The sequence below is a fragment of the Brachyhypopomus gauderio genome, chromosome 4 (assembly GCF_052324685.1).
Source record: "Brachyhypopomus gauderio isolate BG-103 chromosome 4, BGAUD_0.2, whole genome shotgun sequence".
NCBI lineage: Eukaryota > Metazoa > Chordata > Actinopteri > Gymnotiformes > Hypopomidae > Brachyhypopomus > Brachyhypopomus gauderio.
The window spans coordinates 8,040,233-8,061,313 of NC_135214.1; the positions used below are offsets into that span (position 1 = coordinate 8,040,233).

General features: G+C 41.0%; 3 protein-coding genes across 7 annotated transcripts in view; all 3 read left to right on the plus strand.

Annotated features, from left to right (window-relative positions):
- The window catches only part of frmpd4 (FERM and PDZ domain containing 4), a 37,759-nt gene extending 29,771 nt beyond the window's left edge, over positions 1-7,988 (plus strand). The window contains exons 11-17 of one of the 2 annotated variants that reach the window (XM_077001950.1): positions 845-971; positions 1,633-1,722; positions 2,243-2,425; positions 3,240-3,363; positions 3,495-4,493; positions 4,823-5,992; positions 6,756-7,988. In XM_077001950.1, coding sequence (XP_076858065.1) covers positions 845-971; positions 1,633-1,722; positions 2,243-2,425; positions 3,240-3,363; positions 3,495-4,493; positions 4,823-5,992; positions 6,756-6,760 — 2,698 coding nt within the window. In that variant the 3' untranslated portion in view covers positions 6,761-7,988. The remainder of the gene's footprint in view (positions 1-844; positions 972-1,632; positions 1,723-2,242; positions 2,426-3,239; positions 3,364-3,494; positions 4,494-4,822; positions 5,993-6,755) is intronic. The other variant, XM_077001951.1, reaches the window with a different exon arrangement.
- A 309-nt stretch (positions 7,989-8,297) lies between these two features.
- LOC143512068 (toll-like receptor 8) lies at positions 8,298-17,685 on the plus strand. Of its 4 annotated transcripts, XR_013130356.1 has the most exons (4): positions 8,298-8,366; positions 8,709-8,767; positions 9,073-13,170; positions 13,461-13,648. XR_013130356.1 is itself a non-coding variant. In XM_077001953.1 (3 exons), exons 1-3 carry the CDS (start codon positions 13,168-13,170, stop codon positions 17,562-17,564), a joined length of 3,129 nt encoding a protein of 1,042 aa, XP_076858068.1. In that variant the 5' UTR covers positions 12,691-13,167; the 3' UTR covers positions 17,565-17,671. The 4 variants fall into 4 exon arrangements, 1 of the variants encoding a protein (XP_076858068.1); XR_013130357.1 differs by lacking the exons at positions 8,298-8,366; positions 13,461-13,648 and adding an exon at positions 17,546-17,653 and having other exon boundaries at positions 8,573-8,767; XM_077001953.1 differs by lacking the exons at positions 8,298-8,366; positions 8,709-8,767 and adding an exon at positions 17,546-17,671 and having other exon boundaries at positions 12,691-13,170; positions 13,461-16,567.
- On the plus strand, positions 17,565-19,077 carry tmsb4x (thymosin beta 4 X-linked). The gene is made up of 3 exons (XM_077001957.1): positions 17,565-17,705; positions 18,302-18,414; positions 18,573-19,077. The coding sequence occupies exons 2-3, from the start codon at positions 18,315-18,317 to the stop codon at positions 18,605-18,607; spliced, it is 135 nt and encodes a 44-aa protein (XP_076858072.1). The 5' UTR covers positions 17,565-17,705; positions 18,302-18,314; the 3' UTR covers positions 18,608-19,077.
- The last annotated feature ends 2,004 nt before the right edge of the window (positions 19,078-21,081 follow it).

Below are 21,081 nucleotides of genomic sequence, written 5' to 3' on the forward strand. Positions count from 1 at the left end.
ACTGAATTAACATGTATTAGCTGAAAAAGACCTATTAGCATGACTGAATAACATATGCTAGCATGACTGAATAACACATATTAACATGACTGAATAACAAGACACAGACATTGCAGGGATGTCGATTGTAGGCCATCGGAACAGGCCCTCTTCTTGGAGCTCTCTCCAGGTGTTTGAGGTTGATTTAATCAATCTCTCTCTCTCTCTCTCTCACACACACACACACACACACACACACACACACACACACACACACACACACACACACACACACACACAAACATTGGTCATACTTTACAGTCTATAATTATTAGCATTAGCTCTCTTAGCACCTACACTTGTGTAGAGACCAAGGTGCAGAGTGTCTGAGGTTTATATTTGGGAAGCTGTTTAGAAGCAGCATCATTTAGCATCAATTCAGGGTTTTACAGTGTTCTTCAGTGAACATGACTCTGTAGGAGAGCTACGGCAACACATATAAGAAAGGGTGTAGACATAGAGAAAATTAAACATGCATGGTAGCAATACTAGTGAACGACACAGAGCCAAAACACACATGGTAACAATACTAGTAAACAAATGGCATAGAGCCACAAACACACATGGTAGAAATACTAGTGTTATACAGATCAATGTGTAAGAAAGACACATTAGAATTAATGTGTCATATCCCACAATCCACAGAGTAGAAGAACTGTATGAGGATTTTGTCTTCTTCCACCATCTTGATCTTGACCTCTCTCTTCCTCTCCCCCTCTCCTTCACTCTCATTCTCTCTTTCACTCTCTCTCTCTTTCACTCTTACCCTCTCCCTCTTTCACTCTTCCTCGTTTCTCATCTGCAGGAAAGAGTGGGGTTTGGCCCTTTTCCTGCCCCCAGCAGTGTTATCTAGTATGAAAGAGAAAAACATTAAGAAGGCACTCGCACACATTCTGAAAACCAACCAGAACCTGGTGCCTCCTGGGAAAAAGGTAAATAGGCAAGCTGCACACACGCATACACAAACACACATACCGAAACGTACACACAAAACCACACAAACACACACACAAACACCGGTCGTACTTTACAGTTTATACTTATATCTTCAGCAACCCCATAGGCACATGCTTTCTGCAACAAGGCTTTCTTTATTCAAACCTGGAAAAATATCCTTGCCTAGCTATTAAACTTGTTATTATATATCCTTGGCTAGATATTAAACTATTTATTAAATATAATCTTGTAGAATCCTTCACCACAGTGACTCGTTGCCACATGTCCTTAAATAGTGTGGTCTGCCCCCTGGTGGATCCTCAGTAGTCTGGACATGTTTTTTTTTTTCTCCAGATTGTGTTCTTAATGAAAGTTATTCATCAAAGTCAGCAAAGAAATTACAGCTATTATTGTAGGGCAGGCTGCTTTGGGCAGTGTTCTAGGGAATTATCCTTTAAACATTCTAACTCTGCACTTCACTACAATACAGTGAATGAAGTTGAGATATACACCCCTAGAGAGCAACAGGATAACACAGTGCATTTTCTTTTTTATTAATTACTTCTTGTAGCTCATGAAATGTCATGAAATCATGTTGCAAAAGCATAAAGGTTTTTCGGTCATCCTAATCTTTAAGTTCTTCCTGGCGTTTCCCAGCTGACGGCCTTGCAGGCCAAGGTGCTCTACCTGAAGCACCTGACCGACCTAAGGTTGTACGGAGGACGAGCGTTTAAGTCCATCCTGCTCGTGAGTCCATTTAGCTCCACCCTTTCTGCATGAGCTCCATAAGAGAGGAAAGTAGTTCTAGAGATTCCTACATGGAGGGTTTTCTTCAGCATTCTGTGTATTCAAAATGAATAATCATCATCAAAATGAATGTACAATTATGACAGAGCTTTACTTTACTAGATCCAAATACCAATATGATAATTGTTAATGTAGCATAACATTTAATATACAAGCCTTAATCTGTGATTAGATGCAACTATGTTGTCATAAAACATAAAATATCTACAACAATATGCATTTTTACAACAGCATATTTGCCATTTGCTTTAATGCTAAAAGTAGAGCTACAAGGTGTTTATTATAAATGTTTTTTATTACCACTATATAGAAACCTGCAGTGATAAATCCTCATACTGTGGTCTGGCTCATAAGGGCTAACTGTGGTCCAGAATGAATGTTATTAATGCCAAAGAACTTCTAACCAAAATGGCTTTGGATTGCTAGATAGTAGTCTTGTTAATGGTGTCTGTGCCGTTAGCAAGGAGAGAAACACACAGAGGTGACCCTGCTGGTGGGGCCTCGTCATGGCATCAGCCATGTCATCAACACCAAGACCAACCTGGTAGCCCTGCTGGCAGACTTCAGCCACGTCAACCGCATTGAAATGTACACAGAGGATGAGAGGAACGTCCGTGTGGAGCTGCACGTGCTGGATGTGAAGGTGGGATGGATGGATGGATGGATGGATGGATGGATGGATGGATGGATGGATGGATGGATGGACGGATGGATGGATGAGTTAATTGTAGAGTCATCAATTGCTTATACATTCATTTCATGTGTAAGAACACCACTGACTGCTCATTACTCTGGTAGTGTGCCTGGCTCTTTAAGCAGCATCACACAAAACACTTTGGTAACATGTAAGCAGAAACTCACTTCTAGATATCTCTGCAGCTATAGTCTACCTCATGCTCTCACATTCAAACAGAAGAAAGATGTCTCCAAAGAAGTCCTCATAAATGGCTAGGGTTAGGTGTTAGGGTTAGGTGTTAGGTATTAGTGTTAGGGCTAGAGTTAAACTCAGCAAGCATACTGAAATGTACTTGAAATTTCCATGGTTCATTTTTTTGGTTCCCCAAGTGTCCATGTGAGAAGGTAGATTCACTTAGGGCTACATTCAGAATATATATAATTTAATGAATACATAAATGCATACAAGTCATTTATGACTTGGAGAATTCTAGGATTTACATCTTCAATAACTGTTTTTGTTTTATTAATTTTACATTTTATACAAAAAAATAATTATTGCAATAAAGTTTAATGTTGCTGATCTGGACAAGCTTAATGTTGGGCTTTGTATCAGTTTGAAGTATATAAAACACTAATAATAATAAAGTAAAATAATGATATAAATAAAAACATTGGGATCATTTTAACTTGGATAACTTCATACTTCAATACATTCGTATTTCAAATGTTAACAATTCATATTTCTTCTGCATCTAATAAAACTGTTATTGTTTTGCTAGCCCATAACTCTTATAATGGAGTCCAGTGATGCCATGAATCTGGCGTGTTTGACTGCGGGCTACTACAGACTGCTGGTGGACTCACGCCGTTCCATCTTCAACATGGCAAACAGCAGCACTGCTGGTATGGGGACTGCACACCATGTCCATCTTAACTAAAATCACTTTAAGGGACAGCAGACATCATGCTGAGGACATAAAGCATTTAGCCCTGTTGCTCCTGGTCTAACTGCAGCACTGTGCGTTTTGTCCTAGGCGGTGAGAGCCGTGAGGAGCATGGCTTCCCGCCACTCGAGTGGAACTGCGGCTCCTGTGGCACGTTTGACGCCCGTAGCAGCCCACTCTGTAAACCCACTGCTGAATACGCCGTCTGCAGGAGGCGGGATGGTGACATTGCCCCTGTCCACATCAGTGAGCTCCACCAACCCCAGCATGCTCTTCACATGGGTGGGGAAATGGAGCAGGCGAGCAGGGGTACCCACACGCACACTCAGGCCTTCAGCGGCTCCTGGGGGAAGATCCAGGACTCGTCCCAGAGTGCCAAGGTGTCTTTCATATTTGGAGACACATCAGCAGACAACATGAAGTCCCACACCCTGGGCTACCAAAGGCTTCTGGAGGACACAGCTGAGGTGCTGGATGAGTGCAGGTCTGTGTACACTCAGCAGGGCTGTAAGCCTTTGGAGCCATGTGTGGACTTTGAGGGTTTCCAGTACACCTCCCACATGGTCTACGGCGACCCTAAAGTCTTCAGCACCTCGGAGGGCATCGATGAGCCACTGCTGCATGACATATGCTATGCTGAGACGACCGACGATGGCGAGGATGATGATGATGTCAGCTGTGAGGAGGATCTGATGACAGGAGATTCAAGGGACAGAGGAATCTCGCTCCTCTCCCTCTCCGAATCGAGTGACGATATAATAGACCTGACCGCCCTTCCTCCACCAGAGGGTGAAAACCAGGAAGACAACGACGACCTGCTGCAGTCGCTTAACTTGGCCATAGCCGCCCCCCCGCCGGGCTTCAGGGACAGCTCGGATGAAGATGAACACCAAGGAGCACATGTAGGGGGGAAGAGGAGCGGTGCCGTGGCGAGCGACGTCCCCGTGTCGCTGATTGACGCCGTGCCGACCCACACTTCAAGAGCAGCGGAGGAGGTGCTGGACGACGCCATCGTCTCCACCCTTCAGGCGCTGGAGGCCCTTGCTGCATCTGAAGAGCAATCTCACCCGCAGTCAGACAATAGCCCAGGTTCTTATTCTATTGTAACATTTATCCATTGACACAGTACAGTGTCTTCCAGCCACTGAATTCTGAACCTGCTTGTGTCATTGCACACTCATGTTTTCCTGTGTTTCTGTATTGTGTGTGTATATTTTTGTTCATATTTTTTTGTGGCATAAGTGTGAACTCACTGTTTAGTTTTAGTATTTGTGTTTTGTCCTTTCATTATCTATGTTGTAATTACATTTGTTGGTTTCATAGTCTCGACGTTTTGTACAAATAAACCATTTTAAAATATGGATGAGGGATGTTGTATGGTTTTATCACTAAGATTGTTCTCTTTGTGTGGCACACAGGTGTCGAAATATCTCGGTCATTTAGCCCAGAGTCTGCTTCCGATTCTGGGAATGAGACTAACTCCTCTGAAATGACGGAGTCGGAGCTGGCATCAGCTCACAAACTCTCTGAGAACCCCCTGAAAATGTTCATAGCTACTGCTGAAGGGTATGAAACACTATCTGAAGAGAAGACAGAATTTCGTTTAACTGCTTGTGATGTAAGGACCATGCCCAGAAATCAGGAGGAAGGACAACGGTCCAGACCAGCACTTTCTTCTCAAACACTCCACTCAGACCTGCTCGAGATGGAGCCGGAAGCCATGGAGACCAAATCGCTCACCCAGTACTTCAACCACACGCAAATCGATGCTGTAATGGGAAAAAGGCAAGTAAAGGTGGAGGAGAAGAACAGGGTGGTGTCTGGTGGAGAGAGTGAAGCATGGCATACGAAGGGTTCTCATGTGGAGGATGTTGTGGGAAGATTCAACAGCTTTAATTGGACAGAACATCATCACTCAGGTTTTGAGCTGGACAGGACATTTAAAGAGAAGAATTTGAGGTCACAAGAGATTCTCGACAGTAAACCTGAAGAGAACATTTACTCAGAGATGTCTAGTGACAGCAGCGTGTCACATGTGGAGAGAATGTCACAAAAGAGCAGCAAAGCAGAGACAAGCGACTGTAGGACTGCAGACCCAGGACATCACAGAGGAACTGGGCTGCACATGGCCATGGGCCCTGCGGAGACCACCTACCTGATCGAGCAAGCCATCAGTGAACACCAGCAGAGCAAGGCACCTCCTCAAGAGAGAGAAATACCACGGTTGTATGAATATCATTTGACCAAGAGGATGTCGTCAGTGCAGAGTGAGGGTGTCCACTCCCTGCAGAGTTCACAGTGCTCCTCCATAGATGCGGGTTGCAGCACAGGAGGCAGCTGCAGCGTGACGCCAATGGACTCGCCACTCTGCACCGCCGACAGGCTCCACTCCCTCTCCGAGTCCTCTCTGAAGGGCTATTCCAGTGGGGAGGAGAAAGGCTATGGCCACGGCCTGCATGGCAAAATCATCCATCAGAAAGTGGATCCTACTTTTCTGCAGAAGCACAATGCAACATCTAGTTCAGAGTCATCAGCTCCTACAGGGCGTGATGCAGGCCAGAGGATCCCCAAGATTAGAGAAACTACAGGTATTTCACAAAAACCTGAACTTGGTTTTAAAGAATTTATTCTGTTTCTGCATCACTTCAGTATACGCAGTAAATTCATAAATAATTAATATTTAGACTAACAATTGGATCATAAAGGATTAGATTGGGTTAGGATTAGGATTAAATGGAAAACTCAGATCATAAAAACAAAACAATAGTCATGTGCTTTTACATATCAAACAAAACCGATTTATATTTTTTGTAAATATAAATAGTGTACTCTAGTGTACTGATATTATGTTTACAGTAGTGTACTGAGATTAAAATGTGTACAGTAACATACTGAGATTATAATGTTTATAAATATAAACAGTAGTGTACTGACATTCAGGTAGAGGTTTTCTGGACATTCAACTTGCTCTGATGAATTAATGTTACAAATGGTTTGAGCAGTCTAACAGTACAGCTAATGTTCTCTTCTTCTCCATACCATCTCCTAACATTAAAACTACATTCGTTTTTACAGCTTACCATTTAAACTAACTTTGTTTTTTATAGATCATGTAAACTAGCTTAAGTTCTTACAATGAATTCATTTAAACTAACTTAAGTTTTACAATGAATAACATTATCTGATGTGTTGCCATCAGCTATATAAAAGTTATTTTGTATTAGTAGATACATACTTGCATAGGTTCATACACTAATCCAAATTGTGAATAATAATAATTCATTGTGAATAATAATATTCTAAAGTGTTTATTCTGGTTATTCTAATTCTAATCTGTGTTTACTACCACAGTGTAGCATGTTGAAGAGGGAGCTGCAACCGAAGGCTTGTCTTTTGCACTCACTACCAATCCCAACCACGCATGCATAACAGTGTTTTATGTGCCAAACCAGGGCTCTCTAGAGGTCCTGTTTCGTCTCTTGAACGTCCCTCACATGTCTCTTCCTGACTGGGTCGGGAAGGCTCATGGAGGATCCATAGGCAAACACTTATGGCTCAGGGAGCTTTGGACTTTCAGAATAACCAGAACCACAGCAAACAGTCTAAAGAGCACAAAGGCAGTACCAGTCCATCTGCCTACCGGAGGGCCGGGGCTTCTCTTCCTCATCCAATGAACAACTTTGCCAAAATGTGAAAGATTTTAAACTTTGGAGACCAGTGGAGAGAGTCCCAACTATGTGAAAATCAATGGAGAGAGTCCTCCCCATAACTATGCACTTTCTCACAATACTCATTTTAACCAGCTTTGCTGTTATTGTACATAACAGCTCCAGTGGTCATTCAGCAGTTAATAACACAACTGAGTGTTCAGTTGTACCTGAGCAGAAATGTAGATGATGCAAAATTTCTCTCACGTCTTGAGCAAAATAAGTGCAGAACAAGAAATGGCTGAAGTGAGTCATATCGTGGCTTATCAGATCTGCTTGCACAAAACTGTTGGGGCAAAGCCGAGGCCACAGTCACCAATGACCAAAGCATCTTTACATTAACACATCCTGATGCCACATGGTCTGCAGACATTGGAGCATGACCAGAACCTCTTTGAAACCCTTTGGGGAAAAAAGAACAGATGAGTTTTAGTTACTTCAAAGCCATATGTATACTATATCTGACCACCTTATGTAAGGTGGTGATCAGTGTATTCAAGGTCATTTGCCCAGTGATGATTGCTTTGATAATCCATGTCTAGTGTATATTTTGTGTAAGATGTAAAATAAAGAAATAAATTCTACAATTCATAGAAATTTTAAAAGGAAAACCACAGTCATGATCCTTGGTAGATGTGTTCTTCTGGTTCTATTATAAATGTCTGTTTGAACTGCTGTATTCTTGAAGCTGATTTGCCTGGTCATTTATATTGAACACCCAATTTCTTTAGAATCATAGCAAAAAGCAAAAAAATTAATAAAACATTTTTCAGACTACTTCTTTAACTCATTGTAAATACATTTTACATAAGGTTCAGAAGTAAACCTTTATGAATACCTTACTAGATTAATGTGGTTCCTTTTAAGTTTCATGCATAATAAACATTTAAGCCGTCATCTTAATCTTATGTCATTATTTGAACTTTCACAGTAAAATTGTTTTATTTGAGCTTTTATAGATCTTTGGCATGTGGGTTATAGAAACCTTTTTAACATAAAGACTTTTTAACATTTTGAGCAATATTACCAATAATCAATATAAGACTAATAATCATGACATAATGGGGAATCCCCAGGCAGAAATGTGTCCCTCCTGTGTGGTTTTGTTTTCGTTTATGTGAAAACCAGAGCAGGGACGACCCAACCCATTTCTCTTTAGCCTTTGCCCTTCCACTGGAAGTAACTTCATAAATGGATGTTCAGATGTGTGAAGATGAGGATGGAGAACAGATTACCGAGATACATTATAACTAAGGTACATTATAACAAAGGTACATTATTGGGTGTTTTAGTGTTTCATTTCACTCATTAATGTCTCGTTTACTGAATGTTAATTATCACTGTATCTTTTCTGATCGTTCTGAATGATTAAATGTTATGGCAAACATATCCATCAAATTTTTTATCTGAGTGTGAATTAAACTTGCATCTAGATGGTTAAATAATGAGGAAGTTACCCAAGTTAAATATACCCACTCTCACTCGTGTTGATGGTTTTGTGTCTTTATGGTCATGAACATGTGCATCATGCACAACCAGGCTCAATGGTCAGAGAGCTGTCTCATGTAGTACAAATGACAAAGATTTCACTCTGCAGGCTTTGGAAAACAGAAAATAATCTTTTGGATTTGATTCCAGAGCCCAGTACAGAAGATGGTAAGTAGCATTCTCTCTCATTTAGTTTGACAAATTCAAATTTTCTTTCATATAGATTATACCAGACTGCAAAGCAAAATCCCTAGAATTGAATTAACACCAGCAGTGTTGAATTGACTTCTACAGTTTTTCTTTGTGTCCATCTGTTTATTTACCATTGGTGATTCTACCATGTACCTCAGAAGTGTGTAACTGATAATAATTTCTAAGTAACTCTGTGTACTCATGAGCGGTGACTTAAGTTTCACAGTTATTATGAAAATAATTATCACATGATTAATGCAGAAATTGTTCCCATCTTTTAGATGGCAGGGAGGACATCTGTCTTAATCACTGGACTCATGCTTTTCTGCTCAACTGTGTGGTTGTCAGCTGAATGGTTCCCCAAAAGTCTGCCCTGTGATGTCTCCTTAGCTGCCAATGGCACCGAGGTCACTGTGGACTGCAGCAGCAGAGCGCTGACCGACATTCCCACTGGAATCCCCTGGAATGCTACCAACCTGACCCTTACGATTAACCACATTCCTTACATACACAACACTTCTTTCCAAGGCCTGGACAATATCATTGAGATTGATATGCGCTGCAATTGTGTACCTGTTAAGATTGGCCCAAAGGACCACATATGTACTCAAAGCGTGACGCTTGAAAATGGAAGCTTTTGGGAACTGAAGAATTTAAAATCTCTTTACCTGGATGGAAATCAGCTCTCCAGTATACCTAAAGGACTTCCACCAAATCTCATGCTTCTTAGTCTTGAGGTCAATAGCATTTCATCAATTCTGAAGGAAAATCTCACAGATGTCACTAGCTTGAAGTATCTGTACCTAGGCCAAAACTGTTACTTCCGAAATCCCTGTAACAGATCCTATTATGTGGAGGAGGATGCTTTTGTGCAACTTCAAAGACTGACTTTGCTCTCACTTAAGTCGAACAACTTGTCTCATGTACCTTCAGGACTGCCCTCCAGCCTTAGGGAACTGTACCTGTACAATAATAATATACAAAAGGTTACAGGGGAGAATTTTCAAAACTTGACTGAGTTAGAGATACTTGATTTGAGTGGGAACTGTCCTCGCTGCTACAACGCACCTTTTCCATGCATTCCCTGCCCTAACAATGCACCACTGCAGATTTATGAAACATCCTTCCAGAATTTGACTAAACTGAAAATTCTGCGACTCCACAGTAATTCCCTCACTAAAGTTCTACCAGAGTGGTTTCAAGGGTGCAGAAAACTTCAGGTGTTAGACCTTTCAAGTAATTTTTTGGCCAAAGAAATAACACACACACATTTTCCCCTTTCAATTCCTTTTCTAGAAGAACTGGATCTTTCTTTTAATTATGAGCTCCAGAGGTACCCTTCCTCATTAAACCTTTCTGAGACCTTCTCATACCTTAAGAACCTTAAGATCCTGAGAATCAGAGGGTTTGTGTTTCAGGAGCTGACACAGCAAGATATTGATCCTTTGACTGATTTGGATAATCTGGAGATGATTGATCTTGGCACAAATTTCATAAAAATAACTAACTTAAGCATCCTTAAAAAGCTAAAAGGTTTCCAGTTCATCAACTTATCAGACAACAAAATTTCATCTCCTTCTGAGGACGAGTCTGCACCTGCGGTGACTTTAGCACGTGGTTCTTTCAGACATGAGAGCACTTCCCCTATGTCACGAGGCACCCAGTACCAAAGTGGAGAAGTGAGAGAGATACACTATTTCAGATATGATGAATATGCGCGCAGCTGCAAAAATAAGGATAAGGAACTTGGGATTTTGAGTCCTTTCAACTCTGAATGTAGTTCTTTTGGGAAAACATTGGATATTAGCAGAAATAACATTTTTTTTTTACATTCCAGATTTTTAAACCTTGATGAACTCAGTTGTCTAAATCTGTCAGGAAATGCTATGAGCCAAGCATTAAATGGCTCAGAATTTGTTAATCTCAAGAATCTGCAGTACCTTGACTTCTCCCATAATCGGCTTGATCTGATGTTTTCCTCAGCTTTTCAGGAACTGAGAAATCTAGTTGTTCTAGACATCAGTTACAACAACCATTACTTTGAAGCTGAGGGTTTAACTCACATGCTAAATTTTACCAAGAATCTTATCAAACTGACCAAGTTAATAATGAACCATAATCAAATATCAACATCCACTAACACAGAGATTGAGAGTGTCTCTCTGGAACATTTGGAGTTTAAGGGAAATCGTCTTGATATGCTTTGGAGAGATGGTGACATAAGATATGTCAATTACTTCAAAAACTTACTGGCATTAAAGGCCCTTGACATCTCTCGTAACAATCTAAACTTCATTCCCAAGCAAGTTTTCCAAGGCCTGCCTGAAAGACTTATACAGTTAAATATTACAAACAACAAGCTGAAATCATTTTATTGGGAGGGTCTTAAATTTCTTAAAAAATTGGAGTTTTTAGACCTTAGTGGTAACCTCTTATCTACGGTGCCTGCAAAGCTTTCCAGCTGTTCTGATTCTATTGTAACATTGGTCCTGCGCAAAAATCATATAGCAAAACTTAGTCCTAATTTCCTCCAAGATGCATTTAGTCTGAAAAACCTGGATCTGAGCTTTAATCAAATCAGGTACATTGAAGAGTCAAGCTTCCCAGAGGACATCATAAACAAGCTGCGATCTCTCTTCTTAAACAACAATAGATTTGTTTGCTCTTGCAATGCAACATGGTTTGTCAGGTGGATCAATCGCACAACTGTGAATATTCCACGGCTAGCCACCGATGTGACCTGTGCATCGCCAGGCACTCAGCGCGGTCAGAGTGTGATTTTTCTGAACATCCAGGCCTGCCAGCACAGCTCCTTGTCCATCATTCTCAGTATCGTGACGAGTTCCATGATACTGTGTATTGTCACACTCACCGTCTCTAGCCACCTCTTCCTCTGGGATATGTGGTACATCTACCATTTCTGCCTCGCCAAACTCAAGGGCTATCGCCGCCTCGTCTCAGACAGCACCGCCTACGACGCTTTCATAGTCTATGACACAGCTGACCCGGCCGTAAGCGACTGGGTCATGCAGGAGCTCCGAGTTCAACTGGAGGATGTTGGGGAGCCCCGGCTCCAGCTCTGCCTCCAGGAGCGTGATTGGGTCCCTGGTTGCCCCCTTATCGAGAACCTCTCTCAGAGCATACAGCTGAGCAAGCACACAGTGTTCGTCCTCACCTGGCGCTTCATTCAAAGTGGGCAACTCAAGACCGCCTTCTACCTGGCTCACCAGAGGCTTGTGGATGAAAAAGATGATGTCATCATCCTGATTTTCCTTGAGAAGTTTTCCTCATGCCACTCCAAGTATTTGCGCCTCAGAAAGCGTCTTTATAAACGGTCGGTGCTGGAGTGGCCAGTGAACCCTCAAGCACAGCAGTATTTCTGGTTCTGTCTCAGGACTGTATTAGCAACACAAAGTCAGCAGCACTACAACAAACTTTTCCAGGAGTCTCTGTAATGTAAAAAAGAGATTGGTTTGTTTTTAGTTGTACAGCATATGTAAATGTAGTGAAGCTTTCCAAAGACACATTATTAAAATAATTCTGCTAAATAACAGGCTGATCTGAGTTTGACTGTAAGCATTTAAACATCAAAGGCTAGACTACTGCCGTTAAAGAATATAAGAACACCAGAATTTCCTCATTCCAGTACTAGGTGAGTGAAAAACTGAGATTGCTTAACTGAACACATATGCAACTTTCCCTCTCTCATCTGGATAAAAAAGCATGTAACTATTTTGAATACATGTTTCTATTTGACCTGAGCAATCTAACTGAGAATACTGTAGTTTGGTAATAGTGTATAAGGAAAATCTTTATATAAAGGTAATTTCAAACATTTTTTCTGGTCTCCAATATTCAGTTTTTAAACAAATACGTAAACAATATACAATGGAAATAGGTGCAAAGTTATTTTTGTTATATTAATTTCTTAAACGAAACAGAAGAAAGTTGTAGCTTTGAAACTGGTGAATTTAGACTGTGAAATCAATTTGTAGTTTCATGTGGCAAAGTCCATAAAAAGGAAGTGAGTCAACACCACTTCCTCTCAGGCACTCACCCTAATGTACAAAAATAAAACAATAGTTACTGTCATAGCCCTCTAATGAGGGTCTAAGCTCTGTAATGAGTGTCTCAACAGTGAATATCCCTGAAAACAGACTGACTTGTTCAGACAAACCAAGCAGTTTTGTTTTCTGAATTATGGATTTCATTAGCATGAGAATTGCCAGATGGTAAAAAAAAAACCTCAGTAGCCATATATACACACAAGAGGAGCAACGGTCCTGGGTAGTTCGTGCAAAACTTCCCTTTTTGCTGAGACACTCTATAAAACTCTACACCATTTGATTCTGTCAGTTCCATGGAATATCACTAACATGGTAAGCAAGAGTTATTTAAAATGTGCTTTATTTGATGGGTTATATATTTACATAAATTTGTATGTATGGATGCTTGTGTGTTAAAGAATGCTGAATATTAATAAGAAGATAATAAATCATTTTGATATGGTCTGATTAGACCCTCTAAGAAGTAAACAAATAGGTTTTTACATCTGAAGCAAAATCTCTACTCATGTGCTTCTGCTCAGTTTATTGTTTTTATACATAGTATTTCCTATTTTATGTATTAACTTTAATAAGTACATGTTCTTTAATGCATACTTTTACAGAACTCTAGTACATACCGGCTTAAGATGCCATGCTTGGTGATGGTGGCACTTATGGTCATTTCAGCTTCATGCAAACTGAATGAAAGGTTGCTGAGGACCCAGCCCTGCGATGTCCATGAAAACACCACAGACGAGACCGTTGTCTTTTACTGCCGTGACAGAGGACTGAGAGAGGTGCCTCTGATTTTCAAGAATGCTACCAGTCTTGACCTTTCTGAGAACAAAATCAAAAACCTGACAAACAAAGCACTGAAAGACTTACAAAAGCTGACTGACCTCAATCTCAGCTGGTTGAACCAACATCATGAAGTGAACATTGCCCGTGGTGTTTTTGCAAATTTGACAAATCTGCAGAAGTTACAATTAAATGGAGTTGGACTGAGATATATACCTAAATACCTTCCAAAATCCTTAAAAGAACTAAAACTGATAGAAAACAATATAATCTCACTAAAGACTACTAGTTTTTCACATATGACAAACTTAACACATCTTTATTTGTCTAGAAATTGCTATTACTGGAATTCTTGTTTCAGAGTTTTTAAAATTGAAAATGGAAGCTTCTCAGCCTTGGCACATTTAACCCATCTGACGTTATCGTACAATAACCTGACCCATGTTCCCAGGTACTTACCTGTCTCCCTACGGACACTTGAACTGGCGTCCAATAGCATAGCATACATTGGGGAGAATGATTTCAAAGAACTTCAGAACCTGACTGTTCTGAAGATCCAAGGGAACTGTCCGCGCTGCCACAACGCTCCCTACCCCTGCACACCCTGTGCAAATGGCTCCATTCAGATTCACGACCAAGCCTTCGACTCCCTTCGACATCTTGAATTATTGCACCTTGCTGGGAATTCCCTTAACCACATAAAGACAGCTTGGTTCAAGAACCTTTCGAATCTCCATAAACTTTTTCTTTCTTTTAATTTTTTGAGTGATGCCATACAAGATGGAGGATTTTTGAGCAACCTTCCTCTCCTGAGAATGCTGGATCTCTCCTTTAATTACGCTCTTAAAGCTTACCCTGACACTGTCATACTGGGACCCAGCTTTGCCAATTTGACCTCTCTTAAGACACTGCACATTCAAGGTTTGGTTTTCAAACAAATTGACAACAATACTCTGACGCCTCTTTATACATTACAAAATCTTTCTGTGTTGAATTTAGGGATAAATTTTATTGTGCATGCCAAATCAGATGTATTTAGAAAGTTTTCTAATCTGAAGCTGCTGTATCTTTCAGAAAACCGTCTCTATCCAGTAACAAACTCTGCCGTTAGAAAACCAGGTAACAATGAAAGACCACCTGTCACCCTGGACAGATTATCAGTGTCCGGTTCTCAAACACCTTTCAGCTTGCCCAGATTATCAGGGTCCGGTTCTCAAAAGGAACAATATTTTGAGGTCTCCAAAAAACTTGTCAAGCCAGAGTGCTTTGCTACTGGCCGTGTGTTGGACTTGAGTAAAAATAACCTTTTCTTTATTTCCCCTGAACAGTTTGAAGGATATAAGAATATTGCCTGCCTAAATCTGTCCCGAAACGGCTTTGCAGCAGCTCCAAATGGATCTGAATTCACATCACTGCCACACCTCAAATATTTAGACTTGTCCTTTAACAAAATCGACCTAGCCTATGATAATGCCTTTAAAGAATTACAGAAGCTGGAGGTGCTAGACCTCAGCTTCAATCCGCATTACTTCACTGTGTCTGGAGTCACCCATAATTTGGATTTTTTAATCAATTTGCCTAATTTGAGAGTTTTAAATATGAGTTCCAATAGCATCTTTACCCTGACGACTAAAGAATTACACAGTAATTCTCTGAATGAACTGCAATTCCAGTATAACAATCTAGGAATATTATGGAGAGAGAAAGACAGAAGTTATGATGCACTTTTCCAATCCTTACGAAATCTGACATATCTTGATATATCATACAACAGCATTGGCAAAATCCCCAACAGAGTTTACAATTATTTGCCTGCCAAAATTACAAAACTAAGATTAACTCACAATGGTCTTGCAAATTTCAACTGGACTCTGATCAAAAATCTCACACAACTCGAAGAATTAATTCTTAGTCACAACAATTTGCTTTACATATCCAGTAACCTGAGTGAGAGTGCACCCTCACTGCGTTACCTTGACCTGAGCTATAACAGGATATTCTGGCTGTTCAGTGGATTTCTTCACGGTGCTGTAAATCTCCAGTTGCTGGACCTCAGTCACAACAAACTGGCGTCGGTGAACCAGTCCACCTTCCCATCCAAGCCAGATAACCACCTGCGTAGTCTGTGGCTTCACGGTAACCCCTTCCAATGTACATGCGATATAATGGATTTCATCCTTTGGATTGAAGACAGCGATGTCAAGATCCCCAAACTAGCCACCTCGGTGACCTGTAGCACACCAGAGCAAGTCAGAGGAAAAGGGGTCATATTCTTTGACATAAAAGAATGCATTGACGATGAAGTTGCCTTCCTGGTCTACTTCTTTACCACTTTATTCATTTTTTGTGTCACCTTTGTTGCGACAGTAATGCACTTGTTCTATTGGGATGCATCGTATGTATTCTATTACATGAAGGCAAAACTCAAAGGCTACCATCGGCTGAGCGCCGCACACAGCGTGTACGATGCCTTCATCACCTACGACACCAAAGATCCACTGGTGTCTGACTGGGTCCTGAACCAGCTGCGTGTGGAGCTGGAGGAGCAGGGTGAACGTCTGCTGCCCATTTGTCTGGAGGAGCGTGACTGGGTGCCTGGCTGCCCGGTGCTGGAGAGCATGGCGCAGAGCATTCGGGAGAGCCGCAAAACCGTCTTCGTGCTGACGCGCGCGTACCTCGCCAGCGGGGCCTTCAGGATGGCCGCCTACCTGGCACACCAGCGTCTGCTGGAGGAGAGCGAGGACGTGATCGTGCTCCTCCTGCTGGAGCCCACGCTCCCACACTCGCACTTCCTGCGTCTGCGCCGGCGTCTGTGCGGCCACAGCGTGCTGCAGTGGCCGCACGCGCCTGCCGCCGAGCCCTGGTTCTGGCAGAGGCTGCGCAACGCCATCCGCGTGGAGAACAGCACCATGTACAGCCACATCTACTCCAGGTACTTCAGCATCCGGAGGAAAGTGGAGGGAGACTGACGCTACACCTGAGCTACCAGTCATACAGGAATCTCGGGAGGCTCATACAGACACCACACTATACTCCAGTGGGCAGCCAGAACTAGCACTATAGCTTAGTCCAAGGCAAAGAGAAGGAGAAACAATGAGAGTGAAAACTGCATGAATTCATCCACTGATTCTTTCATTAACTTGCTTGTTTATCTGTGACATGAGATTAAATTATATTATTTATTTTTATTAGCATGATCAAAATCTTGTAAATATTAAACAGCTATCGTTTTAACTCACTTTGCCATATAAAATGATGTGACAATTTCAAAAGATTTATCATTTTAATAAATCCTCTGTATTAAATGATTAAGTGAACTTCCTTTCAATTGTGATAGTTCTCTCACCATCACACCTCTCACACACATTGCCACACCCATGTATTTCAAACTAGTGGCATTATAACACACTAGTGACATTCTGTTATCACACACACCAACACACCCCTGTATAACACACTAGTGACATTCTGTTATCACACACACCGAGTATCATCACAGGTAGTGATGAGTGTTATAAAAAGTTATTCAGCACTCTGGGAGGGCAATTTTAATGTTAACTGTTAAAGCGTTCAAGTTACATTTAATAATATGGCATTATGAAAACATTTGATAAACTACTTCTCCATGGAATAACAGGAACTGATCAAACTTTGTTCGTGTAGCGTTGTGAGAAAGTTCTTTGTGTATAGATTAGTCATTTCCCTACGTCGAGTCTTCCCACGTACAAGCACAAATAAATATATCAACAATGGCCACAAGATGCCGCTGTCGTACAGCACAAAGTCTTTACCGATCGGTGGGTGTTGGCCACAAAGTAACGGTCAGTGGTGATATTGTATCCTTTTGTGCTTAAAACATTCAAAACGAGGCCCCTTCTAATTGCAATCTACGTCTAAACCTTTCCTGCAGGTTTCACACGAGAACTTGAATGGCACTTTTTTCTAAATCAGTGGTGTGACGTCACTTATCAATTTGCATACCGGAGACTATAACTGGTCGGATTGAGAGCGTTCACACCACAGCGCTGAATCGTCTGGAGGCACAATCTTCATTTACTCTACAAACTCTGGTACGTGTGCACCATTATTTTACGATATGCAATTAATCCAAATCCTAATGTTTTATTTAGCTTCGTTTTGCTTGGTTCTTTTGAAGCTGAAGTAACACTTTAAAATGAAGTGTTGTTTAAGTAAGCGTTACAAGTGCAGTATGTGTGGGAGACAATAGACGACACGTCTTTGTTCATTATCGGCTCGGAGAAATTCCGCAACGTCTAGTGGTTCCTAAACCTTTTGTGTGCTTGAAACGTTATAGCGAAGTGGATCACCTTTAATGTCGGGTTGAGACGGAATAAGGCAGTCCAACTCTTCATCTTCGGGACAGTGTTTTGTAGGGCGGTGGTTGAGCGTAAGAACGGGCGACAGCGGACTGATGCAGACGCAGTTCTTGAATTTAGTGTAGAACGGTTTTTCAGAAATGATCTTGGCCATAAAAATCACAGGCAACACGACTTTTTTTTTTTTTTTTTTTAATCCGAGCAGACTTTAAAAAAGTATCCTAATTGTGGACTATAAAATGACCCGTCAGCCCGAGTTGGTAAAATTTGTAGCGTGTTTTAAGCTGGAGAAAAGCAGGTTGTATTACTGAACATGTTTGTCACTTTAGACCAACTGCAAACATGTCTGACAAACCCAACCTGGAAGAAGTCAACAAGTTTGACAAGACCAAGCTGAAGAAGACGGAAACGCAGGAGAAAAATCCCCTGCCATCAAAAGAGAGTAAGTTGTCCATTTTGAAATGCTGTTGAGTGGACAGTGTCTACCATGTATTGGAGTGCTAACTGAACATGCAAGTTAACTTGTGTAGAGGTTTGTATGAATCACATATCTATCTAAAAGAATAGTCTTGCACTAAATGTTGTAAATTTACCTTTCAGCCATTGAACAGGAGAAACAGGCAGCCTCATCATGAAGACCCACAAGTGTCCTCTGCACTGCACACTCCAAAATGCCTTTTTCACCTTCTAGCTGTAACTTTGTAATGGGGGGGGGGGGGGGGGGGTTAATTTGCTCAGCCCAAATCTGCATTGTGATTAAACAAATGGCTCCAGCCCAATGTGTCCATGCATCATGCACTTGATTTTGGATGTCTTTCTTGAATAAAGAATACCAGTGTTAAAGATGGCTGAAGTTGGTTTGTGAGGAGGAAGAGGAAGCTGTGTAAAATGAGTTTCATTTCAGCTTCCATCATGGGGGGAGGGGCCAAGAGTGAATGACACCCAGGGATCTCTGTTCACCGTTGTGGCCCTGAAATAGGTTGACTTGTCTGTTTTCAAGTCTTTCATCCTCATCTAAAGGGTTGGCTTTGTATTTTGTTTAATTGTAGGGTCAAATCTTGGATTCACTTGTTTTGATATGCAAATAAAATCCCTATTAACTTGGTGATTTTTGTCTTGGTTTGGGACTAAACCTTCATCTCACGGCAGATGACCTGTCCGCTTTGACTTTCTGCTTTCAACACTAAAAAGTTGCAACATGCTTTTTTTTGTCAACTATAGCTAAAGCATTCAGGCCATCTGACCTTATTTTGTATACAGATTGGTATGTGCATGGACGTGCTTGCATGTTTTTATATTGCCATGGTGGATATGTAGGTGTAGCTCTTGCTCAGGTGACCTAGAAAAGTGCCATTGGGACAAGGTGCCCCAGAAGGGGCTGCTGGTATCCTTAGTCTCCTGAAGGGCCCCAAATGACAGTCAGGTTTATGAGTTTTCTAAACTGCAGTGACTGTCACTTATGTCAGTTGTCACTTCTTGTCTGAAGGCATTTCTGTTCTAAATGTAGAATGTTAACCTGTTTATGGTGTAAGATGTAATTCTAAGCCAGACTGTATTGGCTCCCTTTAATACTGCCAAATAGCAGTTGGCACTTGTATATGATATCTGGAGCCCATGACCAAATCTCTCTGCGAGCTCAGCCTAGCTAGCGTTCAGCAGTAACGGCTAATGAATATAGTATGAACTATCCAGAGCTGTAATCTGCTTTAGGTTCACTTTACCTGGTTGGGTAACATTGCTGAAGCCAGTTCCCCTCATCTCAGATGTGTAAGCTGAGTAACAGCTTCTGGTTGTACTAGGTTTGACCAAGATGTAGGTAGATACGTAAAGTATGAGTTTACTTTCAGTTTTCTTTTCGTTGTTGGCAGTTTTGATATTAGCCTAGCCATTATTGTTTTCCCTTCAGCTATGTGTTCTCCATATATGGGATGACAAACGTGTTTACACTGATGGTCCAGATGAATGCAGGCACTATACTGTTTCTTACAGCTTGGTCCTCATTTGAAGCTATAACTTAAACCTGGGCTCTTCCTCTACTTCCTGCCAGGTGCAGTTAGCCACTGTTTTCATGTGATTGTTATTGATGGAACTTGCGTTCATGGAGGATTTGATCCTAGTATCATCTGCACATAATGCTGAGCTTAATTGTGATAATCACAGATTAAATGAACCTATATTAAACATACATGTAATTTGTACTTATGAACCTTTAAACTTGTTTTTTAATGTTAGTTTCCAGAGCAAACTGATATAGAATCTTGACCTGTGTTTTTGAATGCAGACAACATTTAGAGAATTCTTGTGTCATACCTTCCCATAAATCAGTTATAGTTTAATGTGCTTCCAACTGACTTCAGCTAAAGTGTAGTTCTATCACTTCCTGGGTATTGTGCATGTGTATGCACCTGAATGAGAGTTGTTACTCATAGCTCTATAATAAACAAAATACCTCTTCCTGTAAATTAAAGTAATTACAGTGAGCTCCAAGGCCTGAGATGCCTTATATGATAAGACAATACTCTGGTTGGGAAAAAAAATTTGTAAGCATTTCCTGAAGAGCCTATCAGTTACATTTAGGAAGAGAGCAAGTGTTTACTACATTAATCACATTAACAATAATGAAAACATCTTGTTTTCAAGGTCAAGCTGGTGTTGAATGTGTACATGTGGAACATGGTCCAGGACGCTAGTGCTGACTGTGAGATGTGGTCTTCTGCCAGCAGGTCAGAGTGGAGCTGCACTGCTGATGAACCAAATGTTATCTGGTGATGAACAGTTGTCTGACCTTTGTGTGGTGTGCAGCAGTTTTCACATTACTGTTTGACGTATGTGGTAGACAGTTTGAATGTAGACAGTTTGAATATAGCCTCACTTATGTTGTCGACTTGTTTGAATGTATACTGTTTGATGTATGTAGTAAACTGTTTGAATGTAGACTAATGTTGGCTAATTCTGGCTTTTTTAACCATGTATAATCATGTGTTTTATGAAAATGCATTGTCCCCTTTTAAATAAATAAACAAATAAAATAAAACAAATGTATGCTGTTTGACGGATGTAATAGTCTGAATGTAGAGTGTTTGAATGTATGCTGTTTGACATGAAATGG

Bases quoted from the DNA above. Each gene is read 5' to 3' on its own strand.
- tmsb4x (XM_077001957.1), top strand. From the start codon at position 18,315: ATGTCTGACAAACCCAACCTGGAAGAAGTCAACAAGTTTGACAAGACC. The intron at 18,415-18,572 runs GTAAGTTGTCCA...TTTACCTTTCAG, and splicing joins TCCCCTGCCATCAAAAGAGA to CCATTGAACAGGAGAAACAG.